We start from the raw sequence: 26917 nt of genomic DNA, 5'->3' as shown, positions 1-26917 counted from the left end.
CCATGTACTGATGTACAACCAAACCATGCTATGGATCCAGGACTTGTTTACGACTTAGCCGTTATGGACTATCAAAACTTTCTATTAGCAGTGTTCTTATCGAAACCCTACAAATGTTGTGGATCAATCAATCTTTCAACTACCCTTCAATCATTATCCCTAAACTTGTTCGAATCGATACAGTGACTATGAGCGTTAAAAACGTAGGATCACGAAGCACTTACAAAGCTCAATACAGAAACCAATCGGGATATTCGTTTACGTTAAGTCAAAAACATTGAAGTTAAAAAAGGTTGGGGAATAGAAAAAGTTCAAAGTTACCATGAAAGTTAACAAAGCTCATGCAATTACAAAATATGTATTTGGACAGTTGATATGCCGGTCATGAAGTTCACAAGCACATGCTTGTGAGTATGCGTAATTTCGGTCTATGACATCAATAGAGTTTACAGTTGAGACATGGTATAATGCTATGTAAGGTTTCAAATCGCGGTCGCGATCGCGTTTTCGGTCATTTCGGGTTTACCGTGATTGTGGCGGAATGAAATCGCGGTCACGGAACGTTTTTTAAAACCCTGATGCTATGCTTCGCCTTTCTTGTTCTCCCAATAATTCTCCCTTACAAATCAAAACCCACATAACTTAAAATTAACTCGAACATATTTGTCTTGAAGGCGAAGTTTTGTCAATGGTTTACAAAGGGTTATGCGAGTTGCAAGAATAATTGAGTCCATGGCTCGAGAAACTCCATAATTATTTTGCTAAGAATAAGTAGAGGTACAGATGAGCTAAGGGGGAAAAAACAGGCGACGACCGCAAAGATTTAGAGAAGAAGGGAGATAATGACTATTGATGATGAGTTGGTGGTGGCCCATGTTGTCGATTCTCCACCGGTCAGGGTGGTTCCTGACCATCAACATTGCACTAGTTAGCTCTACAATACTCCTTTATATTCATGGTGGGATGTAGCTGCCCTGATTTTTAAGCAGAAAAGGTAAGAGAAGAAGAATGGAAAAGAGAAAATTTTACCTATATGTCGGTTAAAAATTTTAGGAGTCAAACGTATGAAAAAAATGGTGTGAAATTATTGGGTGACATAATTTTTATAAATCGATAACATGAACAATTTGTTATAAATCGATAACGTTAGTAATTAGTTTATTATTTTTAAAATATCAGTAGGAAAATAAAAAGGGTAAACTATGCCAATGGTCACTCATGTTTAGAGTATTATTTGTTTTCATCACTGATATTTAAAAAGTCATAAATCGATCACTAATTTTATCATTTGTTATAAAATGGTCACTCAACATTAACAACTGTTAATAGACACGACAGAAAACACATCTGGACCGTTATATGTTGACATGGGTTGTTGACTGCCATAACTGAACCATTTTGACCGGCTTTTTTTCTTCTTCAACCCAACCTGATCTTCTTCCTCAACCCAACCTCATCTTCTTATTTTTTTTCTTCACTTTTCTTCTCTATAGCTTCCCAACCAAACAAATTTACAATTAACTCAAACATTATCTTAAAAATTAATAGCGAAATTTTTCAATTTTTTATTTTATTTTAATGGAACAAGCCCAAAATGAAGAAAGGCGCATGGGAGGAATAAAGAACGACAAGAAGCGTACCATGACGACGGAGACTGCGAGGGATGTCAATATAAAGAGTACCTTCGAGGCCCAATTGAATCAAATGGCAGTGAAGATCAAGCGGGCTCGGGCTTCTTCGTAGGATGCTCGAATAGAGTCGAAGCGACAGATTAGGTTGTGGGAGGAGGATGAGCGGGCGAAAATTCAAGCCCTTGATGCTGAGTATGCTCATGTTTAAAAGCGGCTTCCAAAATCCTAAGGTTCGTCGCCTGGTTTTCTTCGGGGAATACATAATCGACATATTCTTCATACCTGCCAAGACAAGTGATTCAACATTTAGTGTTCCCGCAGAATACCAGTAGAAGCAGAGTAAAATTATACGAGTTACGTACCCGAAAACACTTCCATCTTTACTTGTAATTTGCTTCCTCATTTTGAGTTTCTAGGGTAACTTGGACTGGACTGCGCTAACGTCACCAAGCTCGCCAAAACTGCTTTCCATGCGCCTTTCTTCATTTAGTGTTCCCGCATAATTGATTCGACTCGAGCTCGAGCTCGAATTGAGTTCTTAACGAGTCGAAATAAATTATTTGATATTCGACTAAAAAAGCTTTGTGAGCGGCTTGAAAATATAATATATTAAGATTTTATTTTTTTTTAATAAATTATTAATAATATTAACATTTATGTGTTGATTTTTAAAAAAATATATACAGTAAGGTTTTCATGTATTTAAGGTTCAGGTTCGAGTTTGAAGCTTCAATCGAGTTAAGTTTAAGAATATTTTTTTCATTTCTAGCCTTTTCAAGCTGCTCACGAGCTTCAGTTCAAAATTTCGAGTTCGAGACGAGTTTGAAAATTTTAAGATCACGAGTTTTCAGTCAATTTGAGCTTCATTTTAAAATTTTCGAGTCGACTCTAATTCAGCAATACTCGAGTTCAACTCGACTCGTTTACATCCCTAGGCATAGTTTACCTAAATAAAAATGTACTCAAATATTAGTGACGATTTATGTATTTTACCCTTTAAGATAATAAATATAGTGAGAAAAGTTTCTTTGGCAATTGGAATGCGAAATTTCACATAATTAAAAGGGGACGCTAAAGCTATGCGTAGTCTTCCAATTTCACCCTACTCCGCCCCCATATTAAGCACCAAAAGTAAGCAGAAATTTCATTCACCATTGAAGAAGCACCGAAACCCACAAATAAGAGCTATGAGAGCCGTCGTCCAAAGGGTCGCTTCCGCCAGCGTCGAGGTCAGTGTTTCTCATCTTCAGCATCTTCGTTTTCTTACCGTAAACATCATAAGCTTCACTTTCTTTTGTTTCCCAGGTCGATGGCCGCATTGTGTCGGAAATTGGACCTGGTCTCCTCGTTCTCGTCGGACTCCATGATTCCGACACCGAGTCCGACGCCGATTACATGTAACAAATCGTTTCACTCCATGTCTCCACACTATTCTTTCTTTTAGATTTTTTTAAGTTGTTGATGGTGAAAAATGAAATGGTTAATCTTCTTTGCAGTTGTAGAAAGGTTTTGAACATGAGATTGTTCACTAATGAAAGCACTGGCAAAGGATGGGACCAGAATGTAAATTTCCCCCCTTTTACTTTTAAATTTATGCTGTGAATTGAGAAGCCAAGGGACTATTGGTTAAATGGAAAACTGTAATTTTAACCCCTCGTAAAAGTTAAAATTTAATTTCAGCCCTTCTACTTCTGTGGTATAATGACAAATTGTACTTTAGGCCTTCAAAACTTAATAATTCAATTTGAACCTTTTAGCACCCTGTTCTAATGAAAAAAAATACATTTGTGGCTTCTCCCTAATCCAATTTAAATCCTTTTAGCACTTTCTTTTTTCGGATTTTAACTCGAAATTTTATAATTTTATCCCGACCCCTGTCCCTTAACACAAAAGCCTCGACACTAGCCCATAGTTTTACACATAAGGCTCAAGTTTGCGACTTTAATGTTTGGGGTGATTCTCAGGTCACGCAACGTGATTATGGAGTTCTGCTAGGTAATTTTGATGCTTTGAAAAGGATATATTTTTTCATTGTTTATTGAATTATGAATTCTAAAGTTGTTTGGGGCGCTGCAGTGAGTCAATTTACGTTGTATGGGTTCTTGAAGGGTAACAAACCAGACTTCCATGTTGCAATGCCACCACATAAAGCTAAGCTTTTCTATGAATCTTTGGTTGAGAAATTCAGAAAAGCTTATAAACCAGATGCAATAAAAGGTTATTCCCATTTACCCTCCATTCATTGATTCATTGGTTGATTTGTAAACGATTTTTTGTTCGTTCTTTTAAGTAAATTTTAAATCATTTGTGAACACATTCATTTTTAGATTCCAACCTTACGTCTGATGTGAATCAAGATTTGAATATGAAATGTTTCGATTAGGTGTTTTTCGAAATCCAAACGTTCGAGTAGGAAACTTGAGACGTACCCGTTCCTGGATTTCATAGAGCAAAATATGGTCTCAAACATAGCATAATTCATTTGGTATATGATGAATACTGTGTTTGAAGTTGTTTTGACTCGTTTTGGTCATTTGGTGTAGATGGAGTATTTGGAGCAATGATGAAGGTGAGACTTTCACACTGTCCCTCTGACCAAAGTTTCAATTCTCTTGCTTTATGAGTAGAAACATTATTTGGGGTGTATTTTGACTCGGATCATTATACTTATTTATAGGTTAGTTTGGTCAACGATGGACCGGTAACGATGCTGCTGGATTCATCACAACCATCAAAGTGAGTGTCACTGACCTTAGTGATATCTGTGTGATTGATTATTAAACTGTTATTTCCATGGCTATTGCTAACAATTGTGTTCTAGATACTAAAACAAGGTTGAACCTTTTCAGGAATACAACTGGAGTGGCAGAAGAATCCTAAATTAGTGGATTGAATACACTATTTTGTTGGCACATCTTTGTAGAATTTGTCACAACAGCTATTTTTTTGGATAGCTTCATGATTGTACCTAACATGTTTAAGTACATCGATCTAAATTCAATAGATCAAAACCATAAACAGATCGAGACACCAACTCGAATCAGTTTTTGAATTTTTCGGGGGTTTTTTTCCGGTGGCCTGCTCCTATCAAAGGTCAATTGCAGTGTTTGATGACAATACAGCTAGGTACAACCAAATAAGTTTAATGAAGTCTCTGTCATTTACTTACTGTATGCCAACAAATTAGTGATGATTATTTTTTTAATAGACATAACGTATTGACTTGTTATTAATCAGATCATGGCTTATCGTCTAGTTAAGCGATTATTTTCAAAATAATCATCATTAGTTCCATCAAATCCCATGTTCTCCCATCCTCAACACTTAAATAGTTAAACCAACCAACCCACACCAGCAGCACTAAAAGCACTTTAATAGTCACCTATTACTAGCCGCGTCCTTGCACTTGAAGAAAAGAAACCCTGCCCTGCAATCATTCCATATCGGGTCTCAAACAGATAATGTTTGGTGTTTGTTCGCAGCAAAGTTGTTAAAATGTGGGCCCTCGGCCTTCCATTTCCTTTCATACTTCATCTCCCAGTTGTTTATAACAATATAATCAAGGCTCATTCGAAAATCAAACAACGGAAAAGAAATGAGCACGGCGAGATTCATCAAGTGTGTTACGGTCGGGGATGGATCCGTGGGGAAGACTTGCATCCTTTCATACTCCAGTAACACTTTCCCAACGGTATAACGATGGGATAGCTATGAAATATAGCCATTTCCAAGGTGATTAACAGTGATGATTAATGAACTGGTTTCGTTTTGTTTCCTTTTTTTTTTTTTGCGATAGGATTACGTTCCAACTGTGTTCTATAACTTCAGTGCCAATGTGGTGGTAGATGGTAACACAGTGAACCTTGGCCTGTAGGACACTGCCGGTAAGTTTTTTACAGCATTATACTGATCGTTCAAATCCAAGTTGTGACCTGTGAAATTCCAGGGCAAGAAGATTACAACAGGCTAAGGCCTCTTAGTTATAGAGGAGCTGATGTGTTTTTGCTGGCGTTTTCTCTGATAAGCAAGGCCAGTTATGAAAACATCTACAAAAAGGTAAGTTCTGGTGCTATAATTCCCAGTTTCTTCTGTTATTTTCCATCGACATTGACATAAAATGCTTTATTTCATGGCTTACAGTGGATCCCTGAGCTAAGATATTATGCTCCTAATGTACCAGTTGTGCTTGTCGGAACCAAACTAGGTAATCTAATCTATGATCTATCCCCATCATCATTACACATAAAAATCTTGTTTTTTTCCCCTCTTCATTTTACTCTCTAATTGAATGCAGATCTGAGAGGTCACAAGCAGTACTTGAATGGTCACCCAGGATCAACAGCGATATCAACTTCTCAGGTAAGTTAAACAACATAAATTATCACGACACACGGAGGTTTCTGGTTGAGACGTAAATGTTCATAGATATTGTTCCAACTAATGCTGAGAATCCATACGAAAACTCAGTGAGCAGGGAGAGGAGCTGAAGAAGATGATAGGATCAGTTGCTTGCATAGAATGCAGTTCCAAAACCCAACAGGTAACCTCAGTGAAATTCAATGGCGATGTAGAATTGGAAGTGTTTAAAAGGCTTGACTTTGCCTTTGTTCTGTTTCTTCAGAACGTGAAGGCAGTGTTCGATGCTGCAATAAAGGTAGCTTTGAAGCCACCAAAACCAAAGAGAAATTCTTGCAGGCCAAGATCATGTGCTTTCCTTTGAAATTTGATTATTATTACAGTCAAAAACACTAAACAGAAAACCAAAAGAGTTTTCTATGTAATTTTATATGTTATTGTTTTTTTACTTATCGTCATTCCTAACAACTATGATCCTATTGATAAATGAATCGCTTTCAATTTTCGATTTATAAGTTCACTTTCACTAGATAACAAATTCTTTGTTGTTTCTTCCAAGACACGGCCATGTATATTGTTCCTCGAAAGTCTTAATAGTTAATACCAAGTGACCAAACTATACTTCTTTTCCCAAATGGTGCCTAAACTATTTTTTTAACTAATCTCGGTGATTAACGTTACAAACGTTACCCATGTAGATGTCTAGATCGTCAACGGTGTTAATTCTTCCGTTAAGTGACGTGTCACAACCTGATAATTTTAATTTTTTTTTTAAAAAAAATATATATATATATTTTTAAAAAGAAAACACAAATTTTGAAATAAAATCAAAACTTTAAAAACCTTCATTTCAACCCCTAAACCCACGTCAGCTGACTTCAACCCCTAAACCCACATCGATCATCATCTTTTGCTGTTGACGAAGCTCCACCCGACCTCCCGTCCCTCCGACGACCAAAACCCCCATGAAATCGTGATCGATCGACGACAAATCAACATACCCCGCGAACCCTAGGATAAAAATCGCGATCCCACATGATTCAGATGGCCAATCGACGGAAACTACGACAATGTATGAGTAAGAGGATGGTAGAGACTATGTCAGTGGTGTTAGTCATGGTCGAAAAGGGTAGCAACTGCGGATTAATGATAGGTTTTGGGATTTTATGAAAGTTTCATAATATAAGAAAAGTTAGTGTTTTTTTTATAAATATCATAATATTTTTTTATAAATTTCAAAATACCAAATTGTGATACGTGTCACTTTACGGAGAAATTAGCGTTGTTGATGGCTCAAACATCTAAATAAATAACATTTATAACGTTAAACACTTGGACGAGGCAAAAAATACTTTAAGCGTCTATTTGGAAAAAAAATAGTATAGTGAAACAGAAAAAAATAGTATAATTTGATCACTTATTTTGGTGTTAAGCCTTCCTCAAAAGGATTCCCAATACTACCTAATCTTAACTTGTTGGTGAAATTGCTTTACGAATCCCTATATGATAGTGAAACGACCAGGATAATCATTTTTGAAACAAAAATACCAAATTCATGAGGTTAATTATATATACTATTATATTTTAAACAATGAATGAAGAGGAAAAAATATTAATCGGAACACAAAGAAATACTCAGAATATTTGGTAGGAAGAAATGATTTGCAAAGTGTTATAAGAGAATTAAATTATATAAAATATAAAATCTTGAGATTAAATTAAAAAAATTCATTGTACAAAAGGAAATTGAAATTACATAGATATTTATAATAATAGAGAATGTTTAAATTTAACAAAAACAAATTGCACTTAAATATATGAAAAACTAAAGATTTTTAAATTATAAGAACAAATTGTAAAGAGAAAATTTTGTTATCGAAGAAATAAATTGAAGTTGCATATATATTCTACCGTGATCGACGAACACATTATTCAAATTTGATTAAAAAAAATAGACTTAAAACTAAAGAGGATTTAAAGAAACATGAAAATTAAGAACCAAACCACAAAACAGTCATATTACTTAGCTAAAGAGCAAAACAAAATTTTAATTTTAATTTTTCGATTATTAAAATTTTGTAAATCCAATCTAAAAATACAAATTAACTCAAGCAACTTAAAAAAAATGATTTTTCGAGGGGCATTTGGCAACGGAAAAACAGAAACATAGTTATCAAATTATGTGCCACCAAATAGGGAAAACAGTATAGTAATGAGTAGTAACCATCACATTTTAACGAAAAATAAAATAACAAAAGCTCAAACTTTGAATATAACCCACCTGATAGCTAAACTGTAGAAAGCACCCATATAATCATATACTGGAAGAAACACTTGCTGTGTATGAAGCTTTGCAAGAAGGACTGTCATTTTCGAGCTTCGACCTTCTTCTGCTCCCTCGCTGAAACAAATTCAAGTAAAATGTTCATTCATCTCAACAACTCAAAAAAGTTGGGTAATAACATCTGCAGCTCCAGATTCTTACCAGCTTTTTCTTCCTCTCGTTTTTTAGCAGCTTCTTCTCTCTGTTGACGAATAAGGGCTAGGCGTTCTGCATTACCAAAGTTCCGAGTTAGTCGTTCTTTTTTTTTTTTGTTCTTTTCAAGGAAAATTGGCAGTACACTAAACCCCACATGATATTATCTCTAATTACCGCACAAAGCAGAATCAAATAGACTCAGCTTTACAGTTTTTCCACTTAACGTTTGCATGTTAGCTGGGATGTGGGAAGCAATTTCGCCTGATTAAGATTTTAAAAGCACAGAGCATGTTTATCTCCCCACAGGGAAACATATGTACTCAGTTTAATGTCCATCTACAGCCTCTTCAGGCATTTTAAGTTTCTATTTCTAGCCTACAGAATTCAACTCCCCTAACATCTACCTAGCTAGAAAAAAACATTCCCAAATTAGCCCTTCAACTGGAGTTGATAGGGGTGATGGATGATTATGTTGCAAATTGCAATGCTTAAGCCACTCTAGTAACTTTACGCGACTAGTAAGCCATGTGACAAAGGAGGTTAGATAAGAGGTAAAGCAATATCTGGTTGACTTACCCAAATCTTTCCTTGCTTGTTCTGTTTTCCCCTGCTCTTGCAGCCTCATGTATCGCTCATGGGCTCTCTGCTTTTCTAGTTCCTCCCTGTAACAATTAGAGAGAAACATATGACAGAGCATTCACATAAAAGCCATGACTAGCGACATAAAGGTCTCAAAAGCAGAATTTGGCGAAAAAGAAACAGGATAAATTTACAAACCTTTCACGCCTAGATAGTTCACTAGTTTTACCAGCCTACACACAAGAATGAATAAAATTAAAACATAAATTAAAGCACTAATTACAATAACATACAATCACTGAAACAATTTATAAGGAGACTTTGTGAAACTAACATCGAGATCTGTAGCTTTCAAGTTCTTTGGCTTCACCAAATTAGGGTTGTTGACCTCGATCACACCTTGAATTCCCTTGCGCTTTTGCTATGGGTTGGCAATAAGAAATCTTTCAGATTTCCAAATCATTCAAATGCAAAAAACAACTGGCAAATAGAAACTCGGTTATGAAAAACTTACTTCAGTTTCGTCATCAGATTCTTCTTCAGACTCCTGTCCATGTTCCTCCTCAGATTCTTCTTCCTCTTTGTATTCAGCTTCTTGCTAAAAACATTAAAGAGTGAAGAGTTCTTATAGTTTTAGACACACATAACTACGTAACAAATGTGTGCGTGTGAGCGCATCGGAAAGAGAGAGCATACCCGCTTGAAAGTGCGAGGACGAGTAGAAGTACCAGCAACTGCAAACACAAGTGGAAAAAGATCAGAAACAAAATAAAACATGGTTTTATTCAGGAAGTGTACTTGAAAATTGATTTCAGAAGAAACAGCACCTGTTAACCTAATCCTAACTAGATTAAGCAAAATAACTACTCTAGCTTTTCAAACATTGTTTTTGGACATATATTTTCGATAAATCACTAGAATAAAAGATCAAAATTTCACAAATTTGAATAGCAATTCTGCAATTTCAACTATGTTCGTCAACCACAAACTAACTTGGTACATGTTTGAAGAAGCCCCACTAAACCAAATACAAAGATCATAAATTTTTCCTTTGAATCGAATACTTTCGGGAATATAAATAGAAACCAAAACTAAAATTGAAAAGTTTAAAAGAAGAAGAAGAAGAAATCTTACGCATCTGTTCAGGAGTAGAGAAGTGGCGCTGACCGGTGGGCTTTGCCTTGAATTTTCCTCTTCCCATTGTTTAACAACAGATAAACAAAATCGTCAAACGAACCAAACGGTTGCTCTTCTTAGACCTAGGGTTTTCGAAGAGGATAAAAAAAAACCCTAGCGTCATTTTTAGGGTATTTTTATGGGTTAATATACACTTTACCCCTTAACTCGATACTTAATAATATTTATTTGGTTCTAATTTAATACTTAATAATACTTTTAAGTGTAATTATACAATTCCGTTGTTAATGATTTAATGATACGATGTCTTATCAAAACGACGACGTTTTGACACAATTAATTTAGTGCTCAATACACACAAAACGACGTCACTTTGGTTGAAAAAATTATTAAATTTTTGTGGTTGAGAGGATTTAAACCCTAGACCCATATAAATAAATTTTAATGCTTAACTATTGGGACACCTGACTTGTACTTAGAGGCGTACATCAAAATTGTAATAAGAACAAATTAAGCTTGAGAAATAGCAATTTAGAAATGTAATAAAAATCCCAGAAGTAGAATAGCAACAAGTGCAAGCTCCAACTTGTCTTTTCTTTAACAATTCACATCTTTTTATTGTCTTACAAACCACCCAAAACACTATATAACACCATTTCTCGGCCGTCGATACAACTTCACAAGAACAAATTATGCTTTTTTTAAAAGACTCAAGAAGAGCAAGATGTGGCATAAATCACAATCTAAATAGGTTTTATCAGGGTAGTTTACAGTGATGATACTCGACTCTCCTTCTTTATCTGCTTGCCTTATAATCACAACATTGTCATGCAAAAGACCAATGCCTTTATTTTTTAAAGCTTGAATAAAAAAATAGTGAATATTTTGCCTTTTTTATTCTTTGGGGGTGTTTTGACTTGCTTTGTTTTTAAAATTTTAAGGAATTTTGTTTTGTTGAGCGTACTGTCATGGAGATAGAATATAAAGAGAGAAACCGAAAGCAAAGCGCAGAGAGAGAGAGAGAGTTACTGGTTTGCCTTTCTTCCCTTGTGCGTCACTCATACTTATTGTTTACCAGTTTATTTTCGTTTCCCTTTTTTAGGTTTTTCTTAGATTTTTTTCAACGTCTGATAAACCCTCAATTCGTCAGAGGAATCCACCGTCTGACTCAGCTGCTTCTTCTTTCCTCTCGCAAACGACTGTTGCAGATACGTTTTGGTGGAGAAAAGAGAAAATATAGTTGAAAATTTTACGTTTAGTCCTTAAGCTATTTGAAATTTTAGAGTTAATCTTAACTAGAATTTTAGATTTTTAAAAAACTTTATAGAAAAAAATAACAAAAAAAATCAAGGCAATCCAACGATTAAGGATTGAGATTTATTTCTATGGGTTTGGGGGTTCAAATCCCCTTGATCTCAATATTTCAATAAATTTTTTTCAAGCAAATGATGTCATTTTGTTTATATTGAGCACTAAAATAGTTGTATCAAAACGAAGTCGTTTTGGTGAGGCATCCGCATCAGCGTCGTCACGGCAGTGAAACTGCCATGTCATTGTGTCGTTAAATCATTAACATCAGAGTGATATAATTGCACTTAAAAATAAACATTAGTGTTAAATTTATAAAATTAAAACGTTGATGTTATTTGAAATAGTTCCTGAAAATTATTAAAGCTTTTGGTATTTTCTATTAATTCAATTAAATTTCTCATGACATGACAATTAACGCCAACAAATTAACTTTTAAGTCTTATATTGATAAACTTTTCTTCTATAATTTCATCAAACAAAGATTAACGTATTTTTATAAAATTAATTTTAGGGTAAAGTATATAAATACTCACCAAACTTTTAGTGTGCTTGCATTTCGGTCACTCAACTTTTAAAACTTACAATACAATGATTTAACTTTTAGTTTGTTTTCAGTAAGGTACATGTCATTAACTTCTATTAGTTAGGGCTGACATGGCACGTTACCTCCGTCAACTCTACTTCTTCTTCTTCCATCATCCTTAGCAGCCTAATAACTTTATCCATATTGTCGTTTAGACTTCTTATTCTTCTTCTTCTTCCAAGAGTATAATGCATTTAGCCATGTTTTGCTTGAAACCCATGTTTTTTCTTCTTAATTTGTTGGGTTTTTTACTATATTTTTACTTGAATTTCGATTCCTTTCCAAAGCAATGCTCTTTTTGCTTGAAACCTATGTTTTTTATTAGTAATTAGCTAGGTTTTTGCTTGGTTCCTCACAATTTGAAACTCTAGATATCAGTTATGTTGTTTTATTTATTCATTGAGCATGACAACAACAACCATTGTTAAGGACAATGAACTTTAACTAACCAGATTTCATAAGAACTAAAATTGCTATCGAAAGGGACACTAACAAGTTACAATATTTCATCAAATAAACTCACAATATTTCATCAAATAAAACCATAATTTAGAGAAAATTTTCTTTTCTTACAAATTTCATTAATCAAAGTGGACGAAATTACAACATTTCCCAAAAACAGAATACCCAAAATCAACCCGGCCTAATTTACAAAAGCAATTAACCAAGATGTTGAAAGAATAAACATCATGTATTTCTTATGTAAAGCATCGATGTGGGTAGCAAAAGATGAAGAAAAAGAAGTGTGGGGATTAAAAAGAATCCTTCTACCATTGACAAAAAAAAAAGAATTAGAGAAGAGTTAAGCTACTCATATCTTGAAATGGAAAAGCAAGAACTGAGCTTGAAACGAAACCACAGAATGGGTCGGTAGTAGCAGAAGAACTAATGACTTTTTTTCAACGAGATTCAAGACCCTCTCCGCTACGAACGAAGGTGAGTCTCGGCGAGTGACTAGCGGGATTTTGGTCGTAGTGGGGTGGCACTCTTACTGGTACCTGCAGTGACGATCGCCAATGACTGAATACGAAGATCGGGGATGATTGTTCAAATAGTGTTCTTACAATTTGATAACGAAAAGTGGATCATTATGTGATACCACATGCCATTAACTAGCCTTCTATATTTAGCCATAGACAATAAGATAAGAAACAATTCTTTGTAAAGGAGCAAACAGTAACAATATATGCTTGTCTTACATGTAATCCTGATCATGTTCCACAATTCTTCAGAAACACATACAACACATAATTTCTTCATTCTCAAGGTTTTCATTACTAAGGATAAACAACACAGCTCTATTCTTTGCAACTCCCACGGTTTATTTCCAATAGCGGACTTCTTCCGCGTATGAACATAATTAAGACCAGTCTTTTATTAGTTGTCATGTAAAATTATTAGTTGTCATACAACTAATAATAGTTGTATAATGCATAATAATAGTTCATAATGCATTGTAAGTTGATAACAATAATGGTTCATAGTTTGCACAAATAATGGTTGAAAAGTGGCATGATAAAATATCATATTTAGTCATTGTAATTTAGGATATTTTCAAGATTAGTCCTTAAAGCTTCTACTATAAATATCCTAGCTCATTTAGCTTCAAAATCATCCCAAAGTATTCTAGCTTTCTTCCAATACTAGAGAGAATTTAGAGAGTTTCTTGAGAGTTGTTTTCTCCTTTTTATCAAGAGAGAATTATCATTGTTTTCTCCTTGGTAGATTGAGAGAAGTTGTAATTCCTATTTTTTCATAGTGAAATTCTTCTACCGTTGCCCGTGGTTTTTACCCTATATTATTTAGGGGTTTTTCACGTAAATTTTGTGTCTCTTTTATCTTCATTTTTATTTTCTCAAATTATCAGTTATGATTTTGCTTTATTCGATAGTCGTCTTCCGCAACAATTGGTATCAGAGCCAGATTAGAGTATGTAATAGCTGCTTATTGTCTTTGTGGTTGCCACCAAAAGGTGGATCCTCCAACATAAGAAAGTAATAAGTTATTACTCATTCTTTGAAGGTTCCAGAGAACTATTCACGATAGTGCAATAGTGGGAGCTATCCATAATAGAAGCTATGGCAACAAAATTTGATATTGAAAAATTTAATGGGAGAAATTTCTCATTGTGAAAATTGAAGATGAAGGTCATCCTGAGGAAAGACGGTTGTCTAGTAGCTATCAGTGAAAGGCCAATAGATTTCACAGACGACAACAAATGGATTGAAATGGACGGGAATGCTATGACAAACTTTCATCTAGCATTAGCAGATGAAGTATTGTCAAGCATCGAGGAGAAGAAGACAACTAAGGAGATATGAGATCATCTCACCAAATTGTACGAGGCGACATCGTTACACAATAAAATTTTCCTTAAGAGGAAAGTATACACTCTCCGGATGTCAAAATCTAATTTAGTGACGGAGTACTTAAATACACTGAACATTTTATTTTCTCAGCTTACATCCTTAAGCTGTAAAATAGTAGAACAAGAACGTGCTAAACTTTTACTTCAAAGTCTACCGGATTTGTATGATCAACTCATCATCAACTTGACAAACAGTAATGTCACCAGTATAGTCTTCGATGACGTTGCAGCTGCTGTTCTACAAGAAGAAAATCAGTGCAAAAACAAGGAAGACAGACAAGTAAATCTGCAACAAGCAAAAGCGTTGACAACGACGAAAGGGAGATCAACGGAACGTGGCCAAAGCAGCAGTCACAAACATGGTATATCGAAGTTGATGAGCAAGAAGAATTTAAAGTGCTACAACTGTGTAAAGAAGGGTCACTTGAAGAAGGATTGTTGGAGTCTAAATAAAAACTCCAATCCACAAGGCAATACCGCAAACACTTCAGATGATGGAGATGCTCTATGCTGTGAAGCGTCAACCACCGTGGAAGGTAGAAAAAGATTTGCAGATATATGGCTCATTAATTCGGGAGCGACATATCACATGACCTCAAGAAGAGAATGGTTCCATCATTATGAACCTATCTCAAGAGGATCTGTGTATAGTTGTAATGATCATTCCTTAGAGATCGTTGGTGTGGGAACCATCAAATTAAATATGTATGATGGAATAATTAAAGTTATTCAATATGTGCGGCACGTGAAAGGCCTGAAGAAAAATTTATTATCGTACGTATTGTTGGATAATAATGCAAGCAAGATTGAAACACGAAAATGAATCATGAAGGTGTTCCGTGGAGCGCTTGTGGTGCTGAAAGGCGAAAAGATAACAACAAACTTGTACATGCTGAAGGGAGAGACTTTACTAGAAGCAGAATCCTCTGTTGCCTCATGTAGTTCAGATTCTGCAATGCTATGGCATCAGAAACTTGGACACATGTCAGAACAAGGAATGAAAGTCCTTGTGTGGAGAAAAAGCTACTTCCAGGCTTAACAAATGTATCACTTCCTTTGTGTGAGCATTGCATAACAAGTAAGCAGCACCGATTGAAATTCAACACGTCAAATTCTAGAGCCAAAAGTGTTCTAGAATTGGTTCACTCTGATGTATGGAAAGCACTAGTTACATCCCTAGGCGGAGCAAAATACTTTGTCTCATTTATTGATGACTACTCCAGGAGATGTTGGGTGTACCCTATTAAGAAGAAGTCAGATGTGTTTTCCACTTTCAAAAACTTCAAAACGCGGGTGGAACTTGATTCTGGAAATAAGATCAAGTGTTTCAGAACAGATAATGGAGAAGAATACACAAGTGAAGAATTTGATGACTTTTGCAGGAAAGAAAGCATCAAAAGATAGTTCACAGTGGCAAACAAAATGGAATGGCAGAGCGGATGAACAGAACCTTGTTAGAAAGAACAAGAGCAATGTTGAGGGATGCAGGCCTAAAAAAATCATTCTGGGCAGAAGCAGTCAATACCGCCTGTTATTTGGTGAATCGAGCTCCATCAACTGCAATAGAGCTGAATACACCAATGGAGATGTGGACTGGTAAACCGACTGATTATTCAAACCTCCATGTATTTGGAAGTATTGTGTACGTGATGTACAACGCCCAAGAAATTTCAAAGTTGGATCCAAAATCCAAGAAATGTAAATTCTTGGGGTATGCTAATGGAGTAAAGGGGTATCGTTTGTGGGATCCCACTGCCCGCAAAGTGATCATTACCAGGGATGTTATCATTGTAGAAGATAAGGTACAAAGAAAAGAAGACGATAGTATCACTGAAAAGTCAGAGATTACACAGATACATGTGGAAAAGGAGTTTGAACAAGGAGATTCTTCTGAAGCATAACCAACACATGATGAACAAGAACCAGAGAGTTCTGAAGTTCCAATAACTCGTCAATCAGATCGTGTGAGAAGACGTCCCAATTGGCACTCAGATTATGTTATAGAAGGTAATATTGCATACTGCCTTTTAATAGGGGACGGTAAGCCATCAACATACCAGAGGCAATAAACAACTCAGATGCTTCACTGTGGATGATGGCGATGCAAGAAGAAATTGAAGCCCTTCATAAAAATAATACATGGGACCTTGTGCCACTACCACAAGGAAGGAAGCCAATTGGTAACAAATGGGTCTTCAAAATCAAGCGAAATGGTGACGATCAAGTTGAGAGGTATCGTGTAAGACTGGTGGTCAAAGAATATGCTCAAAAAGAAGGTATTGATTTCAATGAAATATTTTCTCCTGTGGTTCGACTAACAACAGTTCAAGTAGTTTTGGCAATGTGTGCTACATTGAACTTACATCTAGAGCAGTTAGATGTTAAAACAGCTTTTCTTCATGGAAATCTTGAAGAAGAGATTTACATGCTCCAGCCTGAAGGTTTTGAAGAAAAAGAAAAGAAGAACTTGGTTTGCAAGTTGAACAAATCTCTGTACGGTCTAAAGCAGGCGCCGAAGTATTGGTATAAGAGATTTGATTCCTTCATTATGTGCCTTGGATACAACAGACTTAATACAAACCCTTGTGCTTAATTCAAGAGGTCTGGTGATAACGATTTTGTTATATTACTGTTGTATGTGGATGACATGTTGGTTGCAGGACCCAACAAAGATCATATTAAAGAATTGAAGGCACAACTGGCTAGGGAATTTGAAATGAAGGACTTGGGATCAGCAAACAAGATTCTAGGGATGCAAATTCACCGAGACAGAAGTAATAGGAAGATTTGGCTTTCACAAAAGAATTACTTAAAGAAGATCTTGTCACGATTCAACATGCAAGATTGTAAGCCAATTTCTACCCTTCATATTAACTTCAAATTATCCGCCAGTATGAGTCCTAGCAGTGAAGAAGAGAGGATGAAGATGTCTCGAGTACCGTATGCATCAGCAATGAAAAAGTTTAATGTTCGCTATGATATGCACAAGACCAGACATTGCACAAGCAGTGAGAGTGATTAGTCGGTACATGGTGAATCCAGGCAAATAGCATTGGAATAAAGTAAAGAGGATCCTGAGATACATCAAAGGGACCTCAAATATTGCATTATATTACAAAGGATCAAATTTACTTATCAATGGGTATGTTGATTCTGACTATGTAGGGGATTTGGATAAAAGCAAATCTACTACAGGATATGTGTTTAAAGTTGCTGGTGGAGCTGTAAGCTATGTTTTAAAATTACAGTCAGTTGTGGCTACATCCACAACAGAAGCAGAATATGTAGCAGCTACACAAGCCAATAAAGAAACAATTTGGTTGAAGATGCTATTGGAGGAGTTTGGGCACAATCAAGAATATGCCTCTCTGTTTTGTGACAGTCAAAGCGTCTTGCATCTAGCAAGGAATCCAGCATTTCATTCAAGGACAAAGCATATACGAGTTCAATACCATTTCATTCGTGAAAAGGTGGAAGAAGGGACGGTAGATATGCAGAAGATCCATACCAAAGACAACATAGCAGATTTCATGACGAAGGCGATCAACGCTGATAAATTTACCTGGTGTTGATCCTCTTATGTCCTGTCAGAAACGTAAGCAATATGAAGGTATAAGGTAGAAAGAATGGTGTGAAGATATGATTATTCTAATCAAATCTTCAAGCGGTAGATTATTAGTTGTCATGCAAAATTATTAGTTGTCATACAACTAATAATAATAGTTGTATAATGCATAATAATGGTTCATAATGCATTGTAAGTTGGCAACAATAATGATTCATAGTTGGCACTAATAATGGTTGAAAAGTGATATGGCAAAATCTCATATTTAGTCATTGTAATTTAGGATATTTTCAAGATTAGTCCTTGAAGCTTCTACTATAAATACCCTAACTCATTTAGCTTCAAAATCATCCAAAAGCATTCTAGCTTTATTCTAATACTAAAGAGAATTTAGAGAGTTTCTTGAGAGTTGTTTTCTCCTTTTTATCAAGAGAGAATTATCATTGTTTTCTCCTTGGTAGATTGATAGAAGTTGTAATTCCTATTTTCTCATAGTGAAAATCTTCTATCGTTGCCCGTGGTTTTTACCCTATATTATTTAGTGGTTTTTCACGTAAATTTCGTGTCTCTTTTATCTTCATTTTTATTTTCTCAAATTATCAGTTGTGATTTTGCTTTATTCGATAATCGTCTTCCGCAACATCTTTCTCCTCAGTCTCAAGTGAAGAATACCAGAATGAATAGAATAATGAACAAAACTAGCAAAGACAATATCATCATACACTGTCCCTTAGCACCGGCCTTCTTCATAACCATAGCTACCTTTTTCTGCGAGGTAAAAAATGAGGAAATTTTCATTAAACTAATACAAGACAAGCTCAAGTAAGGCAAATGTTACTTTCAAATCATGGATCGGATTTGCTTTACATCTACGCGACCGCATTGAGGGAATCACCTGAACAAAATCTAATCGGTTTGTCGTGCTGTCCATTTCATTACCTAAATCATCTATTATCCTCTCCTGAAAACCCAAGGGATTCAAATATTAGCAAACAAACATATCCGTTGCGATAGCTTTAAAAATTCGGTATCTGGTCAACCATAGTGATTAGGCAGGGGAATAACAGGGAAGATACATAAGTACTGACCTGTGAAATAAGTTCTTCATGTATAGTAAGCCTGACACCTCCCATTTTCTCGACACTAGCACTCTAAGCTCATCCAACTCCTCATCCTACTGTCTACAACCATCGATTGATAAACAATAAGACACTAGTAAAATCGGACAAGGAAGCATGTTGATGAAACAAGTGCAACAAAGAAAACTCTACATTATGAAAAGTAGGGATTTAAATAGCGTTCACGATCGCGTTTGTCACAATTACGAACATAGTAGATGTCATCGCAGTCACTGTGAGTGTGTGCGGTTGTAATTTTTTTTAAAATTTTATACAACTTATCTTAAAACATAGTAATTATAATTATAAGGAGTCAATTTTAATGGTTTTTATAGGGGTGAGCATTCGATTGAGTCGAGTCAAAAAATTTATAGTTATTAGAGTTGACGAGTCTTATTTTACAACTCGAAATTAACTTAAAATTCTTTCGAGTCAGGTCGAGTTATTCGGGTTTCTGTACTAATTTTCTTATAATTATTTATAGTATTATGGCAATGATTTATTCCAATTTTTTTGACTTTATCTAACCATAATATATATATATATATATATATTATTCTTTCATATTATAATATTATTTAATATATCAAATACAATATAAAATTATGAAATATATTCATAATATTATATTTTAAAGAAAGTATTTTGAGGGTAAAATATTGATGAGAGTATAAATGAGTCAAAGATTTGAAGAGAAGAAAGAATTTACAAACAATTGTAGTAAGACCAAATTGAGTAAAAGTCAAAATATAGGGACTAAATAAAAAGGATAGTGTATCTTTATTTAAAAAATAAAAATTAAAGTTACATTGGTATTCTATTGTGGTATATGAGTATGTGGTTCAAATTTAGTAAAAAAAATGACTTAAAATAAATCACAAATTGAAGGAATAAGGAGATTATGAAAAATTGAAGGACTAAATTGAAAAATATAAAAATGTTATCAAAAAGAGGATTTGAAAGTACAAATGTATTCTACTATGGTTTAGGAGCGTGTGGTTCAATTTTGATAAAAAATAGACTTAAAATAAATGACAAATTGAAGAAATAAGGAGATTATGAAAAATTAAATAACAAAATTAAAAAATATAAAATTCGTTATCAAAAAGAAGAATTGGAAGTACACATGTATTCTACTATAGTTTAAGAGCATGCGGTTCAAATTTGGTAAAAAATGAACTTAAAATAAAGGATGAATTGAAGAAATAATGAAATCAGAGACTAAATTATAAAATTGTCAAAGTATTGGGTCAAATTTTTTATTTTTTGAGTAACTCGAAAATTCAAAATTTCAACTCGACTTGAACTCGAAAACTGAATTTATAATTCGAGTTGACTCGAATAACTCTAAATTAAAAAAAATCTATTTTTCAAGTCGAGTTTTGCTCATCCCTAAATTTTTAGAATGTTTTCTAAACTAAAATAACATATATAATATAATTTAATCAAATAAAAGACTTTAAATACCGAACAATAAGATAAAATAATTAATTAATAATGACATTATGAATACATTATTATTTAAATTATTAAAATTAAGAGTAAATTAAATAAAATTTAAATTTTACATTTTAAGTTAAGAATTAAATTATAAATACTAAATTGTAGGAGGGATACAAAATTAATATATTCCTTAAAACTATATTTTGAAACTTTTTTAAAGAAAAATTGAGAAATGGGGGTGTAAGTGGAATGGCTCAAACATGTATATATATATTTTTTGAATTGAAAACCCAAACATATAGAAAAATCTAGAAGCTCTTGATTCTCTCCAAGTCCAAGTGTATCAATTTGCCTTCTCCTTTGTTCAGTAAGAATATTTACTCCCCTATCTGTTTCTTGAGCATTTTCTTTTACAGTACGGACATGACGGACCACTATCGGGGAATGTCTCAGGAAAGGCGGGTTAATATACGGCTAATATACAGCATTACCGGATACATTAAAATGTATTTAATAAATTCGGTTTAGCGGTACCTATTATGTTGACAACTAATAATGTTTTAGGTAGAAAATATGAAAAACTATTAAAAAATTTGGTAACCGGTAAACTTTGGTTATCGGTAAGTATCTATCCTTTTTATAAAAGTGTCCATACTTTTAACATATCAAGTAAATTTTACCGGTTTTGTCATAATGAATCTGGTTTTGTCATATTTTTACCTGTTATATTGTAAATTATCTATCCTTTTTATAAAAGTGTCCATACTTATTTCACTGTGAAAATATATTTATTATTATCTTTAGTTAATATTGTTAAATTTAAAATCTAAATAATATTTTATAAAATATCAAAACAATCAAATAATTTTTTGTGTAAATGAAATTATTAAATTAATATTGTAGGTGGAAAACATGAAACACTATTAAAAAAATTGAAACATAAATTACATAACTTTCAAAAAAGTATATCATTTTTATAAAAGTGTCCATACTTATTTCACTGTTGAAAACATTTATTATTATATTTGGTTAAATTGTTAAATTTAAATTCTAAATAATATTTTATAAAATATCAAAACAATCAAATAAAATTTTGTGTAAATTAAATTATTATTAATATTGTAGGTGGAAAACATAAAACACTATTAAATAAATTGAAACATAAATTACATAACTTTAAAAGCAGTTTTAAATCCTAAAAAGTGTCGATACTTTTAAGAAATATATCGATCCAAAACGATATACCAGGTAAAATATGATAAAAACCGGTAACAAAATGATAAAACCGGTAAAATTAAAAGTGTCGATACGTTATATAAGGATCGACACTTTGTGAATTAAAAGAGAAGCAGTTATAGCGCCTATAATGTGTCGATACTTTAAAAAAATATCGATCCACAACGATATAACAGGTAAAAATATGATAAAAACCGGTATCAAAATGATAAAAAACGGTAAAATGATACCGGATATATTGAAAGTGTCGATACTTTCGTAAGTACGTGTAATAAATTATCGACACTTTCAAAGAAATAGGTAATTATCCTTTCGAAAGTATCGACACCTGACATAAAAGTATCGACACTTTTGTATTTGTATCGATTAAATATAAATAACATATCCGATGAAAATATAAGCTAAATATCCTCTGAAAATAGATAGAACGGACGAGTTTTGGAAATCGAAGAGTAATTGCTGCATTTCAGAAGGCGTTTCTAAAGCGAAGTTTGTTTGTTTGTTGCTGCAGTCGAATCGAAAAGTATGTTGTCGAAACCCTAATTTTTTATTATTACAGTAATCGCGATAGGGTTTTTTATGTGTTTGGGGTTTTGGAGTAAGGAAGCATTTGGGACCGATTGCAGGTAGAAATAGATATTCAAGGAAAACGATAAATGTCGATACTTTTATTAAATATTATAGGTAGAAAATGATATTATAGGTTGTATAAATGTGCCGACACATTTTGGTGTGGCCATTCAAATTCTTTTGAAGAAAACCGTTTTACCACAAGAGTAGTTATCTATATTTGTATATTGAAAAGTGTATGTAACAAAATAATTTGATTTGCGTAAACTGATATATGAAGGAAAAATGGAGTCAATGGGTTGGAAAATTGTTGGTGGAGCAGATGACTTTGAAATTGAGGCCGAGACTCGAAAGCAACCAAAGGGTGGTATATGTACTTCTAGTAAGTATCAATGTCTTTTTGTTATTATTGTTGAAATGGTAATTGGATTAAAGTATCGATAAACTTTAAATTGATTACAAATTTTAAATGTTAACAGTATGGCCGAATGCAAAAGGATGAAGGGAGATGGCACACAGAGCGGTTCGGTATGTAAAATGAAATTGACATTGAGTAGTATTAGTATTTAGTGTTAATGTATTGATTAAGAAACGTTTATGTTTAATATTAGGTGAAAAAAGATGTGAGGTCCAAATGGAATTCAATGAGTGATGCTGCTTACATCACACAGTCAAGGAAAACATTAATTTAAGGTTATATTGTAAAGTGTCTATCATTTTTATAAAAGTGTCCATACTTTTTTCACTGTGGAAAACATTAATTTAAGGTTATCTTTTGAGTGAGTTTTAAGATATTAATTTAGTAATTATAGGCGTCTAATGATTTATTTTTTACGTTACGGTATATATTATTATTAAATTAAAAATTCTAAATAATATTTTATAAAATATCAAAACAATCAAATAATTTTTTGTGCAAATGAAATTATTAAATCAATATTGTAGGTGGAAAACATGAAACACTGTTAAAGTATCGATCCTTTTTATAAAAAGTATGGACACTTTCAATATAATATAATGTAATAGGTAAATTTGCAATGCTATCGGTATAAATATACTGGTTTACTTATAAAATAGGTAAATATAAGCGCTACCTATTACATTATATAAGCGCTACCTAGTATGTTATTGTACTTTATAATATTTCCGGTTAAATAATATAACATAACCGGTCTAAATTTTAACCGGTCACTTGTTTAACCGGTCACGCCGTATATTAGCCGTTTTTTAGGCGCCGCACCGCAGAACGACCCCCACTATCGACGTAAATTCGCAACTCACCATTAAAATCATCAAAATCAGTTTCGGATGTTGGTATTTCCGCAAAATAGCGGCCACAGCGTTTGCGGGCCGCTGTTTGAAAGCCTGATGAGAAGCATTTGTCTATCTAATTCCGATGCTATAAAGTCGTCATTATCTTCTGTGCTATACAGGTTGGATCTATCTGCCTGATGAGAAATCGGCAGTCTCATCAATTCACGGTGCATCGCACTTGCAGTATTACCAGTTTCTTTTCTGGCTACTACAGTTTTCTTCACAGTTCCCACCTGATCAAACATTAATGAAATATTCATCATGTGTTAAGCCCAAAATTTTCACGGACCGAGAATTCCATCAAGTTATAATAACAGGAGAGAATGGCACTGTACTGAAATATTCACTCTAAGATAATATTTAGAAACAATAAAGATGGTACCTGAGTTCGGGCATTGCTGGTCCATCTCCTTCGGCTTTCAAGTTCCACTTCATCAATGCCATACCATGATGGATCCCTAGCTGCCACAGAAATCGCCTTGTCCAATTCATCTATCTTCCTATCAAGAACGTAATCATTTTAGCAATGCCAAATTGGATAAAAATTTGTTCGATCAATAGATAAACACAATGTAAAACACATCATTCCAACATAGTCTTTTTCCCATTCCAAGAATCCAATCCAAACATAGTGAGAAAAAAAATCAAATACCTTCCACTCAATGCTCTCACAATTAGCAAGTAGCTCTTTCGTGAGATGTACTCGTTCTTCGTCTTCAGGACGAATCCTCTCCCATTGGTGAAAACTTGATTGCAATTTATCGATCTAAACCAAAACACCCAAAACATCAACTAATGGAAAATCCCGCAAAAGACAAAAAAAAAAGACCCAACGTACGGATTCTTGAATCTCTTCTTTGACGATATAAAATGGATCTTGAGCTTTAGACATGTAGAAAGTAAAGGGAATAAACTGTAACCTGGAAGCATTCAACGAATAATCCTTTAGCGTTGATTCAGGTAAGAAAGCGAATCATGAATTTTTCACGTGGTTTCTAACCTCTGCCACTGATCCGAGATAATCAGTAAGGAAGAACGGTACTTACACTCGAACTGATTGAGGGGCGACGAAATGCTATTTAGATATCTGTGATAAGCCCTAAAGCTGAGAAGAGGGATTCGTGATTTTGGGATCTGGGCATCTTCTGGCCATTTTCTTCGTTTATGGGACTCTGATTTTGAGGCTTCTTAATATTTGGGCCGTAAAAGATCGTGGCAGTTCAAATAAGCCCATATTAATATGCTAGTCCAATGAAACTTGGGCATAAAACTTAATATTTATAAAATTATAATGTATCAAAATATAGAGAGAAATTTGGAGATAATATTCACTAAAATATTCTGACAAAAGTAAAAATTAAAATTAAAGATACTAAGAAAATTAAAGATACTAAGAAAATTAAAGCCTTCCAATGAGCATGACGACCAACATCAAAACTCAATAACTTTCATAAAAACTCCTTATCTATGTTGAATGAGACGCTTGACGAAGTGATAAAGGAGTGGAGAACAAATCAAATAATCTGGCAGGTTGTTTTGTTACACAATCTAATTACATCAGGCAACAATCTTTTACCAAAAGAGGGGATGTGACTATACAATACATGACAACCGACTAACCAATCAGAAAATAAATGTCTTGATGGTTTTTGTGCAAGAACCAAAACAACCGCCAAGGTATACAAAAAACGTAACAACAACCATGGGGATTGTGCAACAAGAGCAGAGAAAAATCATGTCACAAGGATAGAGAATCTTATTCAAATTAAAAAGACTCGAGCAAAAAAAAAACATAATAAAAAATAAGATGACTAATAGTAACCGACAATCGACAACCAACAATAAGATAAGTGTCGCCGACGGCTAAATAAAAGAACAAAGACAAAGAAGGAGACAACACAAAAATATTAAAAGAAAACTAGGGTAAACTACTCATTTAGTACGAAAGCTATTAGTTTTAGTCCGTTTTAGTACCTAAATTTTAATTTTTTTCAAAATCATACCTAACATTTAGTATTTGTTTCATTTTAACACTTTACCGTTAAAAACTTAATGCATTTAGTATCTAAACTATCAGTTTTGGTCTGTTTCAGTGCCTAAACTTTTAATTTTTTCAAAACTTAAAGTTAAATTTTGAAAAAGGGTACTAAAATGAAATAAAAACTAAACTTTAGGTATAGTTTTGAAAAAATTAAAATTTTAGGTACAAAAACGGATCAAAACTAATAGTTTAAGTATTAAACGCATAATCGACCCTAAAAATTAAGAAATTGGTAACATTGTAGAACTATCTGTTGTTTTTTTAATAGTACAGGTGAATACAATGGGTAGTATTTGTTAAGAACTTTCTTAACATTTTGATAACGTACATATACTTTGCAAACGCAGTTGTTTAAACTCGAGATCTCTAGAGAGAACAACATTCTTTCATTACTGATGTCATTCAATGAATTCAAACTATAAGTATCCCATGCATCTTGTAATTTATAAGATATATTAAAATTAAAAGTAACTTTAAGGAAATAAAATACATCACTAAGTCAATGTTTACATGGTAATGACATTGTTTAGCTCTTTATGACCCTAAATATGCAGATTAGAGAAGGGTTATTAATTCTAGACATGATTATCATATTCCGTGATTGGTTAGGCATAATGTCATGCATTTCTCATTGCATTTTACCCATGGAGCTAACAACACATCATAATGGCCTACCAAACTATGCATCAAAGTCAAAACTTTGCCTAACGCACGAATTATGGAAGGCAAAACAGGAGTTAATTGCACTACAAGTTAAATGCTCAAATACCCCATAGTCATTAGTGCTCAAACCTATGTTATCCAAGAATAACAATTATTCCTTTAATCATTGAGGTAAGCTTGTTCGTGTCAAATATTATAGTTTTTAAGAGTTTTTTAAGAAGAAATTTTCAATATATCATGTCAGTCCTTTTTTAACAAGTAACAACATTACAACAATAATAGTAAAGAGAGCAAATGAAAAGTTTAATGATGATAATGTAAATTTTTAAAATTTTGTAGTTAAAGTGATTATACCTGAACGTTCAGTGACCCATCAATATACTTTACCCTATTTTGTATTTTATAATCACAACTTAACTAATAAATCAAACAAAATATAAAAACATCAAAAAGCAACCATCTTTCCGTCTTTATATATATATATATACATACATACATTATGTGTAATTATAAGTATCTACAA

General features: G+C 33.6%; 3 protein-coding genes and 1 long non-coding RNA gene across 4 annotated transcripts; 2 read left to right on the top strand and 2 right to left on the bottom strand.

Moving 5' to 3' along the window:
- Positions 1–2690: 2690 nt before the first annotated feature.
- Positions 2691–4592, top strand: LOC120170734 (D-aminoacyl-tRNA deacylase-like). The gene is made up of 8 exons (XM_039178617.1): positions 2691–2860; positions 2937–3028; positions 3128–3194; positions 3596–3626; positions 3708–3848; positions 4175–4200; positions 4309–4367; positions 4481–4592. Exons 1-8 carry the CDS (start codon positions 2711–2713, stop codon positions 4509–4511), a joined length of 597 nt encoding a protein of 198 aa, XP_039034548.1. The 5' UTR covers positions 2691–2710; the 3' UTR covers positions 4512–4592.
- Positions 4593–5422: 830 nt separating this feature from the next.
- On the top strand, positions 5423–6349 carry LOC120170778. The gene is made up of 6 exons (XR_005520817.1): positions 5423–5515; positions 5578–5687; positions 5772–5835; positions 5926–5990; positions 6099–6171; positions 6253–6349. It is a non-coding gene; the product is annotated as an uncharacterized LOC120170778 (long non-coding RNA).
- Positions 6350–8130: 1781 nt separating this feature from the next.
- LOC120170776 (28 kDa heat- and acid-stable phosphoprotein-like) lies at positions 8131–10317 on the bottom strand. The gene is made up of 8 exons (XM_039178643.1): positions 10180–10317; positions 9742–9779; positions 9560–9643; positions 9380–9466; positions 9244–9278; positions 9043–9128; positions 8473–8538; positions 8131–8388 (listed from the first exon to the last, which is right to left on the bottom strand). Exons 1-8 carry the CDS (start codon positions 10244–10246, stop codon positions 8354–8356), a joined length of 498 nt encoding a protein of 165 aa, XP_039034574.1. The 5' UTR covers positions 10247–10317; the 3' UTR covers positions 8131–8353.
- A 10503-nt stretch (positions 10318–20820) lies between these two features.
- LOC120170777 (syntaxin-61-like) lies at positions 20821–24795 on the bottom strand. Its single transcript, XM_039178644.1, has 6 exons — positions 24691–24795; positions 24529–24610; positions 24343–24456; positions 24073–24186; positions 23639–23923; positions 20821–21010 (listed from the first exon to the last, which is right to left on the bottom strand). Exons 2-5 carry the CDS (start codon positions 24580–24582, stop codon positions 23675–23677), a joined length of 531 nt encoding a protein of 176 aa, XP_039034575.1. The 5' UTR covers positions 24583–24610; positions 24691–24795; the 3' UTR covers positions 20821–21010; positions 23639–23674.
- Between the last annotated feature and the right edge of the window lie 2122 nt (positions 24796–26917).

Source organism: Hibiscus syriacus, unplaced genomic scaffold (assembly GCF_006381635.1).
Source record: "Hibiscus syriacus cultivar Baekdansim isolate YM2019G1 unplaced genomic scaffold, ASM638163v2 tig00111792_pilon, whole genome shotgun sequence".
Taxonomy (NCBI): Eukaryota; Viridiplantae; Streptophyta; class Magnoliopsida; order Malvales; family Malvaceae; genus Hibiscus; species Hibiscus syriacus.
Note: the sequence above shows the minus strand (reverse complement) of the source record. Positions and strands in the feature narration are given on the sequence as shown.

Bases quoted from the DNA above. Each gene is read 5' to 3' on its own strand.
- LOC120170777 (XM_039178644.1), bottom strand. From the start codon at position 24,582: ATGTCTAAAGCTCAAGATCCATTTTATATCGTCAAAGAAGAGATTCAA. The intron at 24,457-24,528 runs GTACGTTGGGTC...GTTTTGGTTTAG, and splicing joins AAGAAGAGATTCAAGAATCC to ATCGATAAATTGCAATCAAG. The intron at 23,924-24,072 runs GTACCATCTTTA...ATGTTTGATCAG, and splicing joins CCAGCAATGCCCGAACTCAG to GTGGGAACTGTGAAGAAAAC.
- LOC120170776 (XM_039178643.1), bottom strand. From the start codon at position 10,246: ATGGGAAGAGGAAAATTCAAGGCAAAGCCCACCGGTCAGCGCCACTTC. The intron at 9,279-9,379 runs GTTAGTTTCACA...TCTTGTGTGTAG, and splicing joins TGAAAGCTACAGATCTCGAT to GCTGGTAAAACTAGTGAACT. The intron at 8,389-8,472 runs GTAAGAATCTGG...AATTTGTTTCAG, and splicing joins ACGAGAGGAAGAAAAAGCTG to CGAGGGAGCAGAAGAAGGTC.
- LOC120170734 (XM_039178617.1), top strand. From the start codon at position 2,711: ATGCGTAGTCTTCCAATTTCACCCTACTCCGCCCCCATATTAAGCACC. The intron at 2,861-2,936 runs GTCAGTGTTTCT...TTTGTTTCCCAG, and splicing joins TCGCTTCCGCCAGCGTCGAG to GTCGATGGCCGCATTGTGTC. The intron at 3,029-3,127 runs GTAACAAATCGT...TCTTCTTTGCAG, and splicing joins GAGTCCGACGCCGATTACAT to TTGTAGAAAGGTTTTGAACA.